At 37.1% G+C, this 13,470-nt stretch overlaps 1 protein-coding gene across 3 annotated transcripts in view; it reads right to left on the bottom strand.

Annotated features, from left to right (window-relative positions):
• Positions 1-13,470, bottom strand: part of eya1 (EYA transcriptional coactivator and phosphatase 1) — a 57,237-nt gene that overhangs the window by 20,424 nt on the left and 23,343 nt on the right. For all 3 annotated transcript variants that reach the window (XM_053611368.1, XM_053611369.1, XM_053611367.1), the window contains 4 exons: positions 10,843-10,925; positions 7,281-7,467; positions 6,012-6,154; positions 5,477-5,560 (listed from right to left, as the gene is read on the bottom strand). In XM_053611368.1, the coding sequence (XP_053467343.1) occupies positions 5,477-5,560; positions 6,012-6,154; positions 7,281-7,467; positions 10,843-10,925 (497 nt within the window). The remainder of the gene's footprint in view (positions 1-5,476; positions 5,561-6,011; positions 6,155-7,280; positions 7,468-10,842; positions 10,926-13,470) is intronic.

Below are 13,470 nucleotides of genomic sequence, written 5' to 3'. Positions count from 1 at the left end.
GGAAATGGGAGTGGCCTTGAACTGGCACGTCAATGTATTGAAGTCTTTAGTTCGGAAGAAGGAGATCGATGTGCATTTTAGAGATTAGCTATCTAACTAACACAAGCTATATTTGTGAGTATCTTTTGTCACAAGTTTTCACTGCTTCAGGATCTGCTACAGAAATATCCATACTAATACTTGAAACTTCATAGAAAACTGTCATCATTACACACACTCGTAGATTTAACTAGCTCTGATTGTAAAGTATCATATGCAGTTCAGTACTGATACAGAGTTTCAGGCCAATATCAAAGTGATACCGATACTCATTACTAGTTGCATCCCTAGTTAACATGATTGCTGTATTGTTTTGGCTTATACTGTCTCTGTGTGGGCTGTAAAATCTATAAAAGTCGGTAAAACTGCATTGAGATGAGCTGAAGCTCATTCTGGTATCATAAACACATAATTCTTCACGTACTTTAGTTTCTGCATCATCATTTTCTCATTGTTAAACCATAAAACCTCAATTTACAACCCACCTCAGACAGGACACCATTTTAATCTGCACTTGAACGCAGCATTTGGAGAGTCTCCCAGACACGAGCAGATTTGAGAAAAATTGAAAAAAAAAAAGTCTTTTTTTTCCCCAGACATATGCTGAAGCTTTTTCTTAATATCCCTAATATTCCCTAATATCATCAAGAGGCCAAATTCCAAAGGAAAGGGTCATTCCTTTTCCTTTCTTTCTTTAAAAAATTAATTAATTAATAATCTACCTTTGTTTCGATGCATGGTATAAACACATCAGACTTCAAAATATTTCACCAGTTGATGATGATTAACATTGTTAAACTGAACAGAATTAAAAGCGCGTGCCTGTCTCATAGCTAGAATAATAGAATTGAACCTCAGTGCTTTATTGTTTCTATCAGTCTGTATTTGGTTATTCACATAACAAGTATGTTTAATTGTTCTATTTGAGGTAATTGAATTTTACCCAGATCTGGAGCACTGAAGACATTACAAATCTTATTAAATACGAATTTAGACATTAGTCAATCATTTCCTTTTAAACTGTTTTTTTTTCTTCTTCTTCTTTTTGTAATCGTCGTTCACTCTGGGCTTCATGTTCCTAATCTCTGAGCACTTTATTAAAAGAGAGAGAGTGAGAGGAGAGCAGGTGAAGGAGAGGATTTGTTCCTGTGTGTGCGTGTGTGTGTCAGTGTGTTCAGCAGTGGGGGATTAAATGTAAAGCCACCTGAAGAATCACCTGAGCTTTTCTCCTGATTGCGTGTCACACTCGACAATAAAAATGATTTAAGTGCAGAATAACCACACACGGAGTCGGTTCTGCATTTCTTCTTCTTTAATTAAGCATGCGTATAGATTTTATTTATTTATTTTATTTATTTATTTGAAAATTTTCAACTTTCTATTTTCTGGCTACTTCTTTATTTATTTATTTATTTATTTTTTATTTATTTTTTAAAAAGAGAACTATTTCAAAACTTATAGCAATTATGAAGATTTCCTAAAAAATGAAAAAAGGAAAAAAAAGAGAAGGAACATCACAACAATGGATTTAGGACTTTAAATGATGAGTGATGAGTCTTAATCTGATGTCAACTGGTGTCCAACGCATTCGTCTGAATTTCCATACTGCATTCCATGATCTGCTTTTTAAACACTTCCGAGATCCTCATAAGAACCATGTTGTGAAATTAAGACCAGTCTAAGAACAGGACAAATTAGTGTTTGATTGAATAAAAGTAGTTCCTTGTATTTGACCTGCACAAGACCTTTATGGTTTGATTGATGTCTGCTTTTTCAGAAGTAATTAGTGCTTGAAAATTCCAGAAAAGTCCTGATATTTCATTTTAAATCCTGTTGGGCGTGCGCTCAGAGACTACCTGCATACACGCACATACAATGTAAACATTGTAGTGTATCTGGATACATCCACCCTGCTATAGTACAATATCTATTTATGAGCCCGCTACTCATCGCCTTCATTACACGCGCCTGCATTTTGCATCCGACAGTCAATAAAAACGAGTTCGGTGCTGAGAGGAATGTAAAGTGCATTTCTGCAGCGTGGCGAATCCCCTCCAATTAAATCGAGACAATCATTCAGCAGGAGGAGTTAAGAATACAAGGAAGCCAAAAGGTCAAAAGGATCTGCTCCTGTCAGTGCTCCACCTGTTTTTACCCATCAGCCATCATCGGCAGGGCGCCAAATCCCCCCCTTGACACTGCCGCACAGCCGCACACATACACACACACACACTTAGAGGCACACCCTAAAACCCTGATGGTCACACAGCTGGTCTCAGCCATCAGCTTTATGGAAGTGAGCTGCCTTTATGCCAATTAGGATAACTGATAACCACAGCAGTGCACTTTTCCAATACAGCTCTATTTATAGTGTGCCTCCAACGGGGAGGGAAAAAAAATACAGTTTCTATTCTCCCTTGCTCTCAGATCAATTCTGTCCCATCTCTTTTAAGACTTTATAACAATATAAATTACAGCCATCGCGACAGTTATATAACATAACCCATATTTCAGACATTTCTCGTACGCGTTCAACGATGAAAACATTTCTGCTCGTTATAAACAGCAGCAACGTCTCGTCTCATCTCGTCGTATTTCAGAGCGTTTAAATGACTAGGAATATTCATAGAAATAAACCATTGAAAAGCAGCTTTCATGCAGTGCAATCAAAGGCTTATACACCTCTCGGAGGTTTCTTTTAGGTTGTCTGGGTTTTTCAGTTTTTCCAAAATGTTGCATACCATTAACCAATCTCATAATTAGCAATGTTAGAAATATTTACACAAAATAGACGTAGAAAAGAAACCATAATATAGTGTTTTAATTTCTAGTGCACGTTCAATGGCTCTCAGATTTCTTCTGGTCTGTTTCTTTTTATTTATTTATTTTTTTGGGACTACTTTTTGTCTATTCCTGCCCACAGAGGACTGAGGCCTACTGACTCCAGAACAGTGATTAGCAGAGCTTATTTTTACAAGTTACGTTCTCAAAAACCTGATGAACAAACAATCAATCATCTATTTTTCCCCCTTTAGCAACTCACTACGACAGGCAGTGTGGGTAACACTTTACAATAACACTACATGAATAATCCTGCACTAATACCTGCATTAATACTTATTTAAATATGAACTAATGATGAGTTAAGGCATGTACCAATCACGAACTAATGAAGCACGAACCTTAACTACGACTTGAGTCTTGTGATTTCATGCGTGAATAACGACCAGCTTAAGTACGTTTTATTATTATTTGAGTGATTTCTTGTAGTGGGCCAATAATGTTTTGTGAGAATGGCACTGATTACACACACAGATATGTATATATCTGTGCACACACAGATATATATATATATATATATATATATATATATATATATATATATATATATATATATATACACACAAGGAACTAATAGACTTGACAAATTTTAATTCAGTTGAGAGTGGTGCGGTGTGTGTAGCACATTTGAAAGACATAGAGATACAGAAGAGATGGGGTGGGGGGGGGGGGTGCGCTTAGACCTCTGAGGCCCTTTTTGGTCTATGTATGCACCAATACTGCATCTTTGAATGGTATCTTGGTATGGTCATGGTAATAAAGCTACTTTGAACTGCATAAGAGGAGTGTGTGAGTGTGTGTGTGTGTGTGTGTGTGTGTGTGTGTGTGTGTTTGTGTTTGAAGCCCAGAGGCTCACTTTTTTCCCCAGCATACACAGCAAAGACAAAGTAAATAAACAGAGTTAAGGGTCGAGGGGCAAAGCTCTCTAGGCCCTAAAACAAAACACTGCAGCCATCAAACACTCTGCTGCAGGAACAAAGAGCGCCAAACGGCTCCATCAACACACACACACACACACCATCATAGAATCTTAGCACAAAAGAAAATGAAAGAAGCTACACAACTCGGTCCTTAGACACAACTCACAAAGCATAAAAAAAAAATTAATTCAGTATATTAATCCAAAGCAAATAAATGCATGGAATCATCAGTAAGGTTTGAGAATCAGTCCAGATAGTCCAAACTCTTCATCATTTTTTCACAATGCTTCTATTAAATATTAATCCATGAGTTCATCCAAGGCTCTTTTATAGGGTACCAAAAACAGCTCTCTGGCTGAAACTGGCTGAAAACTAGATATTTATTAGCCTGAGTAACTTCCGAACATTAGTCTTTAGCTCCATGATGGCTCTACCTTTACACACTCTCATGACCATAACAGAATTCTGCTCCATGTGACCATCTGTCTGTCTCAGAATCCCGGAAAGTACCAGGCTAATCTCGCTAAGAGCGGAAGGTTTGGAAAGCACTTCATTAAACTAACAATGAAGTATTTTTGAAGGACAGGAAAGCGAAAAAGAAAAAAAAAACGCTTAAGAAGTGTGAAGTGACATTCTCAGTGCAACTGTTTTGCGGTCACATATCTCAGACAGCTGCAGGCCAAATCGCATTCCTCTCAGGCCTCGTCGGGCCGATTAAAAAAGGAAACAATTAGTCAAACTGGTCTTGGACCAATGCAACAAATTCGCCAAATATGACAGGTTTTTTTTTTTTGTATAGTATTATTATAGTATTATTGTGTAGTATTGTAGCAGTAGTGCGAGTGAAGGAAACTTCTGGAGTATTGCTTAAAGTGTTCTTTGGTATTTTATCAAAACAATGTAAAAACAACTCTAATCTTTCTCTATAAAATGCTTTTAAAAAATTACCAGCAGATTTCAATCCTCTGACCAGTTTCGTGACAACACAATGACTTGTTTCTGATTGGTGGATCAAGTGAAAAATCTAAAACACAGATCGAAATGAAACTTTGCAGCAGATTTCAATCATCTGACCAGTTTTCTGACATCACAAATACTTGTTTCTGATTGGTGGATTAAGTCAACTTTATAGCAGATTTCAATCATCTGCCCAGTGTTATGACATCACAAGTAATTGTTTCTGATTGGTGGACCAGGCAAAAATGGACAACTCAAAATTAATGCTCATGATATTTTGGAACAATGTCACAATGTAACCATGACAGCAAACATAAATAGGCATTGATTTACTCAAACACACACATTATATATATATATATATATATATATATATATATATATATATATATATATATATATATTTACATCTATTGTCCTCATAGATGTAGCCATAGCAACAATCCTGCAATGGTTAGATATGTGTGTGTTCTATGGGGCTAGAACATTTGCTTAATACAAATGACTATGTTTTAAGGCAAGTTAACAAGGAAAATTATTTTCTGATATCAGGACTCCAGTTTCTCCTACACAGTGTAACGTTAACTATATAACTACTATAGACTATTATGGTATACTGCCAAACCCAACCTGCTCTATCTTTATGTGCGTTTGTTTTCCACTGCAACATTCACAGATGTTGTTTTTTTCTTTCTTTCATTCATTTCCGAATCACTCACCCGTCCGTATCTGTTGGCGTAAGACCCAGTGAGCAAGGAATGGAAAACGATGATCGTTTCGTCCAAATCCCAAATGAACACACGCTGGAAGGGAACGGAGAAGCAGAACGCTAAATCAATGACACGTGCAAACCGAGACGCTTGTCGATAAATACGGCGCTAGGGTTTAGGGGCCAATGGAGAAGGCGGCATGCAAGAAAATGAAAAATAAATAAATAAAATGTTAAAAATCTGGTTCCTGCATTAGCATGATCGATAATAACCAACTAATTAAGCAGAAATGTTAACATGCTCTGAGATATGAGATAATCAATAATGTAATACAACATCAAATTTTTAGCTAAGTGGGAAAAAATACACAATGCTGTAATATAAACATAGCATATGGATTGCAAAGGAAAAATATTGAAATGTTCATACATTAACTCAATTTTTGAAAATCATTACTTACGCATGACATTTTACTAAACTAATTCCTAAAAATTCCTGGTTATATTATACTGGAACCAGAAAGTAAGTGTGCGCAGTACAGTACCTCAAGGTCAGAGTCCGGCGGTGGAGACGGATTATTGTTCCTTCTTCCTCTTCCACGTGACTTTCCATCCGAGGCTCGACGCAATCGATCCGAATCTGAATCTTTAATGGGGGTTGATGGACTGTGGATTGTACTGTACTCTCCTGCAGGAAGACACAAAAAAAAAGTGTATCAAAAGCGAGGGGAAAAAAACCAGAAGCCTTTCACCTTCAAAACCTGAACAATGTGCGGCTGAATCCGTTTATCTGATCCTCTTACACCCTGGATACCGTTTATTCAACACTAATGGCTGTAAGCGAGTGTCTGGAGTGCCCTGGTTCAGCCTGTCTGCGTTCTGTTCTGGTCAAAATGACTCATTTGAAATGAGTCATTACACAAATGACTCAACTGAATCGTTAGACCGTACAATAAAATCTTGAATTCTATAACAAACTGTACGATAACGTGTGTTCTCCCAGTCGGATTATATGACGGAGATCTTCTGGCGATAGACCTGTGACTAAAGAAATTTACTCCGTTCTGCTTATGTCATCAATCTGGGCTAGTTTAACAAAGACTTCATGTAAAAACCATAATGAACTTCCCTTTACTTTCAAACTATCCGTTGTTACCCAGATGAGGACGGGTTCCCTTCTGAGTCTGGTTCCTCTCAAGGTTTCTTCCTCATATCATCTTAGGGAGTTTTTCCTTGCCACACCATACAAAATCTGTATCCTGTGTTTATATGTTTCTGTAAAGCTGCTTTGAGACAATGTCCATTGTTAAAAGAGCTATACAAAAAAAAAGTTGAATTGAATTGAATCGTTCAGAATCCTTCATCAAAGCGAGCTTGAGGTAATAACAATAATAAAATGTTTCCGTTCGTGAGCATGTTTTGTTTATATGTAGCTGTTATATAATCCTATGCCATCCTTTAGATAAATGTCGGTCTGAGATTTTAAACAAAATGTCTGACAGAGCTTTGACATCGACTGTGTTTGGTCGTAATCTTTACCTCACAACCGAGGAACTCTTTTACGATGTGCGCTTGTTGCCTGAGAAAGCAAAATCAAGCCCCAAATCAATGAAAAAGGAGTGAGTCGGTTCAGCAGTCATGATTTAAAGCATCTGGGGCAATTAGCTAATGGTAACTTAGGAAGGAAATGCTTTTCCTAATTGTTAATTGGCTTCTCCACCCCTTTTGTTTGATGGATAGCGTTACCATATACAACGCCATAGCTAAAAACTATGAGGCTATTCGTTAGCAACCAGTTGTCGTTAGCATCTCACCTGCTGATTGGTCAGTCAGAGCCTGGCTGGTGATGGCGGACGGCGGCTCCTGCAGCGTGTACGTGGCCGTGGTGGACGGCGTAGTGGGACTCGTGTTGTTGCTGGTCATGTAGGGCGACGTGTATGGGCTGCTGTTGTAATACTGCGCATACTGACCCTGGCCAAACGTGGGGTAGGACGGGTAATCCTGCACACACAAACACAAAAGACGTGTATGTTCAAATAGGCTAATAGATCAAATTTACAAATGTCAATGTTATAATGTAGCTAGTTTATTAGCTAAAATAGCCATATTAATATCTATTATACTGACACTGATCATTATTGTATCGAGGAGTTAGCTACTATTACTGTTAGCTACTCTAAACTATTACTGTTAGCTACTCTGAACTATTACTGTTAGCTACTCTAAACTATAACTGTTAGCTAATATTATTGTTAGCTACTCTAAACTATAAGTGTTAGCTACTATTACTGTTAGCTACTCTAAACTATAAGTGTTAGCTACTATTACTGTTAGCTACTCTAAACTATAAGTGTTACCTACTATTACTGTTAGCTACTCTAAACTATTACTGTTAGCTACTCTAAACTATAAGTGTTAGCTACTATTACTGTTAGCTACTTCTAAGCTATAAGTGTTAGCTACTATTACTGTTAGCTACTCTAAACTATTACTGTTAGCTACTCTAAGCTATAAGTGTTAGCTACTATTACTGTTAGCTACTCTAAACTATAAGTGTTACCTACTATTACTGTTAGCTACTCTAAACTATTACTGTTAGCTACTCTAAACTATAAGTGTTAGCTACTATTACTGTTAGCTACTCTAAACTATAAGTGTTACCTACTATTACTGTTAGCTACTTCTAAGCTATAAGTGTTAGCTATTATTACTGTTAGCTACTCTAAACTATTACTGTTAGCTACTCTAAACTATAAGTGTTAGCTACTATTACTGTTAGCTACTCTAAACAATTACTGTTAGCTACTTCTAAGCTATAAGTGTTAGCTACTATTACTGTTAGCTACTCTAAACTATTACTGTTAGCTACTCTAAACTATAAGTGTTACCTTCTATTACTGTTAGCTACTTCTAAGCTATAAGTGTTAGCTATTATTACTGTTAGCTACTCTAAACTATTACTGTTAGCTACTTCTAAGCTATAAGTGTTAGCTACTATTACTGTTAGCTACTCTAAACTATAAGTGTTACCTACTATTACTGTTAGCTACTCTAAACTATTACTGTTAGCTACTCTAAACTATAAGTGTTACCTACTATTACTGTTAGCTACTCTAAACTATTACTGTTAGCTACTCTAAACTATAAGTGTTACCTACTATTACTGTTAGCTACTCTAAACTATTACTGTTAGCTACTTCTAAGCTATAAGTGGTAGCTACTATTACTGTTAGCTACTCTAAACTAAAAGTGTTAGCTACTATTACTGTTAGCTATTCTAAACTATAAATGTTCGCTACTATTACTGTTAGTTACGCTAAAATTTACGTGTTAGCGACTATGACTGTTAGCTACTCTAAACTATGTGTTCGCTACTATTACTGTTAGTTACTCTAAAATTTACGTGTTAGCTACTATTACAATAATATGTTATTATTAATATTAGCTATTACTACAGTTAGCTACAATATGTTCAAGTTGCTAGCTACTATTAAATATTGTTGTCTACTACAAACTCCAAGTTATAGCTACTATTACAGTAACTATTGTTAGCAAGTGTAGGCTCTAGGTATTAGTTACTATTAACTTCTGATAGCTACTGTAAACTCCATGGTTTTTTAAAATTATTATTAGCTATGGTTATCTACTAGAAACTACAGGTTTTAGCTATTGCTAGCTACTATTAGCACCAAGTTGTAGCTACTATTAACTACTCTTATCAGCCCGTAGAGGATTTCACAGTTTATGTTTTTGTGATTGTTGCAGCCAAAAACGCTTGATTTTGCTGCAGCTTGTTTCAAAATTTGCATGTTTAAAAAAAAAAAATTTTTGCAGAAAACTACTCGAATTGGCGCAATCGCACACAATTGTTTTGGCCGTGATGTTTGTTGGTAAACACGACCGTTTAGCTGTGCTCGTGCTCGACGAACGTGAATCGAAGAGGGCGTCGGCCGAATGCCTGTCGTGATGACGTTACGTCACGTGTCTCGGACCAAATTTGCAGAAAACCTGTGGGTCATTTTGAACATTTCGCAAGCTACTGAGAATGTTGCGGAGTTTGCGTTCATTTCTGCCATCGCAAAATTGCGAACTCCCGCAGGGACTGTCTTATACTCCTATTTAAGACATCTATCTGTACACTCCAAGTGTTAGCTGCTAACTACTACTAGCTACTATACGTATGTCTTAGCTACTATTACCTACTGTTAGCTTCAGAGATAAGCTACTAATTGTGAATTAAATAAATCTGAAAACAATTTAATCTCCATTATTTTTTTACTTTTTAAAACCACTTCTTAAAAGTAGGAGCGTTATGCTATGTTTTTTTTTTTACACAAATGATATAATATGTAAGCCACAATGCATAAATATGCACTTAGTTAATGTACTTTGTATTTATAGCAAAGGAGCACACACACACACAAACTGCATTGCTGTAATGCGATACAGGATTGAAACACTCTACGAACGCCGCTACTTCCTCGCACAGGTTCCCAAATATGTAAACGTGAACACATGTCAGTCATGTGCTACATCTGGGAAGCGATCTGTCTTTCTTGTCTTCTTTTTTTGGCCCTCACAGCGTAATGCATATGTGAGAATATCACCGAGGTAATCCTTGTCTGCAGCCGCCGAAGCGTTTTGGGGCGATTCCTATCATGTGGATAAGATTTAAGGATACAGATGTTTTCAAACGGTTTCCAGAAATCCCGGCTTGCATATGTTGACATGCAACAGCTGGAGCTAAGCTTTAAAGAAGATACGCAGTCATAAACATGCACTGTTTATGATGGAAAAATACGGCTAAAGCTGTTTGGCGTGTTGTGTAGCCCTCCCGTTGTGTTCGTATGCGGAAGCTTTATTGACATATTAGCTGCATTAGCCATGTAGCTTCAGTGCAAAATATCAACCTTTGGCTAAAATGTTCCTTCAAATACCTGTATTTTGTGTAAGATTGTGTGAATGTATTTATAGAAGCGATGCTAAACGCGAAATCAATAGCAAGCGTTTATGAGGCAGTCAAAGATGGACGAAATGGATTATGGCTGACTTGAGTGTTGTAAAAAAAAAAGCTTCGAAGTATATAGATGTTTTATAAAACTTTCAGAAATCCAGTTTCCGTTATGCTACACGCAACGGCTGATGCTAAAAGATAAAGGAAATCCATTTACAGCAGCGAAAGTAGTAAAAAAATAATAATAAATCGACCACGACTACCTGGTGCGACGTGAACTGTTGTGCTCCTATCGTGTGGATAATACTCAAGCGTACACGTGTTTTGTAAAGGCTTCCACATGCGGACATGTGATGGCTTGATATAGGCTAAGCTAAGCGCTAAAGGAAAGACATTTACAAGGGAAAGTGGATTACAGCTACCTGTTGTGTGTTGTTAAATCCAGTCGAGTTCGTGAGGGAATTGCTTCCTGCGTACAGTCCTGATGTCGTCGTAAAACTGCCTCCTGTAAGAGCAAGACGCATAACCGTGACTTGGATCTGGGCATTTCCGTACAAGTATCATCTTTACCATGAAAAACTTTCTTCTTGTTTTTTTTTTAAAAACCTTTTTATTTCTTCTTATATTCATAGTTCAATGCAAAGCGAAATTGTGCTTTCTCTTTAACCTTGACAGTATTTGTTGAAACTTTGTCATCTCTTAAAGCAACGGTAAGTGATTCTGATGGATCTTAGCTTGAAAACAAAATGCGTTTTTCTTTCGAGTCGATATCTTATGCGTAATATCTGTGAGAATGTGAGTAAACCCTGTATTACAAAAGATTACCAAAAAAATAAAAAATAAAAACCTTGCTACTGGCACCTCCAAAGGTCTTTGTCCATGTGATATCACATCCCACAGACAAATAAACACCCTGATATCTTTACTATGCACTTGAATATGTTGCTGTTAAATTAACATCTGGTCACATGACCAAATATTAACGTCGAGTCACTTCTGAGTTCAAATTCCACATCCATTACACGAAAACTGTCACTTGTTTCCATTTTAATTGGTTTACAGTTCAGATTTTACTCTCTCTCTCTCTCTCACACACACACACACACACAAAATTGCAGTCGTACACGTATAGAATCAAGAGAAACAATGGATAACCTGCACTTATTGAAAAGGCTGATATAGCATATGAATTTGTCATTTAAAGCAATGTTTTAAATGATAAAATGTCTGATTTCCATTCATCAATTCAAAGTGCTAGAATAACTGATATGTGTTTATGATTTTTACATAATACACTCAGCTTATTTCAATGGTTCGCATGCATTTATTACGTAGATGTAAGTTGATACGCGTTCCCGATTTCAGACGACGGACGCTTTGCGATCTGAAAAATGAAAATAAAATAAGAGGAAATGATTCCTTGCCTGAAATATGCGATAGCATCCCACGCATACAGTAAAAACAAAGCTCTGATGCGTGAAAGCCACATTGCTTTAGGCTAAAACTAAAGCGTGAAGCATGTGAGGGTTGTGTGAGAGGACGGAGATGACTAAAAGTGTCTTCATGTCTTTTCTTTGCCTTATCAGTGGGTTTTATCTTGGCTGCAGGTTGAAAAGAAAGAGGTGAAGGACGGAAACAGGGTTGAATGGGAGGATAGCTCTTTTTCTTTTTTTTTAATCACTTATCACCTTCACAATGGTGGAAACAGTCCCAGTGTTGTGTGTAAACTACTGAACGGCTGATGAATACACAAATCCATCTTCACGTCACTTGGATTTGAATGAATAGGTGTGTAAATGGATACGAATTCTTGCACGTTACGTGTTTGAATTGCGTGAAGTCGCAATCTAAAAAATCTCGGTAACACTTTACAGCAGTACACGGATAATCCTGCGCTAATACCTGAAGGAATACTTACTTAAATATGAACTAATGACGAGTTAAGGCTTATGTACTAATCACGAACGAACGAAGAGCGAACCTTAATTACGACGTGAGTCTTATGAAATGTGCATCGTTTCAAATTGTTTATAGAATTTGCCAGATGCAGCTGCGTACACAAACATCACTGGATGGCGCTGGATTACTTTCACGATTTATACTGATCTTACTTATCGAACGTAGAAAGACGTACTGATAATAAACACCAATCATTTCATCTCGTCTCGTTTTTCTGCGTCATTCTCCATTTATTTCTCTTCAAATCCCACTGTAGTACTAATACGTGCTCTGGGTGGCTAGAGCCTGGGGCACTGCTCCTTTGCCCACGAGAGTGAAATTTAATTGAGTTTAACCCTTACGTGTTAATTAATACATGACCTAACAAACATGGACTAACGTGTACGTGATCGTTATTCACGCCTGAATTCATAAGACTCGCGTCGTAGTTAAGGTTAGCTCTTCATTAGTTTGTGATTAGGACATGGATAGATAGTTTATTTGTCCTCAAAGAGGAAATTTTTTCCACCGTGCATTTGTAGAAAAAGAAAGAAAAAAAAAAACACACACACAGCAACACCATACATATTAACCACCAAAAACAATCACAGACACAGAGGGGAGAAGGGGACAAAAAGAAAAACATCAGGATCATACAACAAATGCCAGAGTATAAGATGGCATCACAATGGCTGATTACCTATGTGTTCAACGCTCGTACAGCCATAGGAACAAAACTCCTACCATAGCTGGCCTTTCTGCACATGGGTAGTCTATACCTGCGGCCAGAAGGAAGGGGGTTGAAATATTGATAAAGTGGGTGGTCTGGATCATTGGAAATTTGATGTGCCTTTCAGAGCGTATATGAAATAACACAGTCCGATAAATTAGGGGTGGGAATACCAATCATTTTTCTCGCTACATTAGTTATCTTTAAGAGTTTGTTCTTATTGGTAACTGTTAGCATAGAGAAGAAACACCGTACATAAGAACCGGTTCAATAATACTTCGATATAGAAGAAGAAGAAGTCTAGGCTGAACAGACAGGTGTTTAAGTTTACGAATAACACTTATATAGCACTTGTAAATACCTAGAGTGTGCTGATTGAAGT

Source organism: Ictalurus furcatus, chromosome 23 (genome assembly GCF_023375685.1).
Source record: "Ictalurus furcatus strain D&B chromosome 23, Billie_1.0, whole genome shotgun sequence".
NCBI classification, from domain to species: Eukaryota; Metazoa; Chordata; class Actinopteri; order Siluriformes; family Ictaluridae; genus Ictalurus; species Ictalurus furcatus.
Note: the sequence above shows the minus strand (reverse complement) of the source record. Positions and strands in the feature narration are given on the sequence as shown.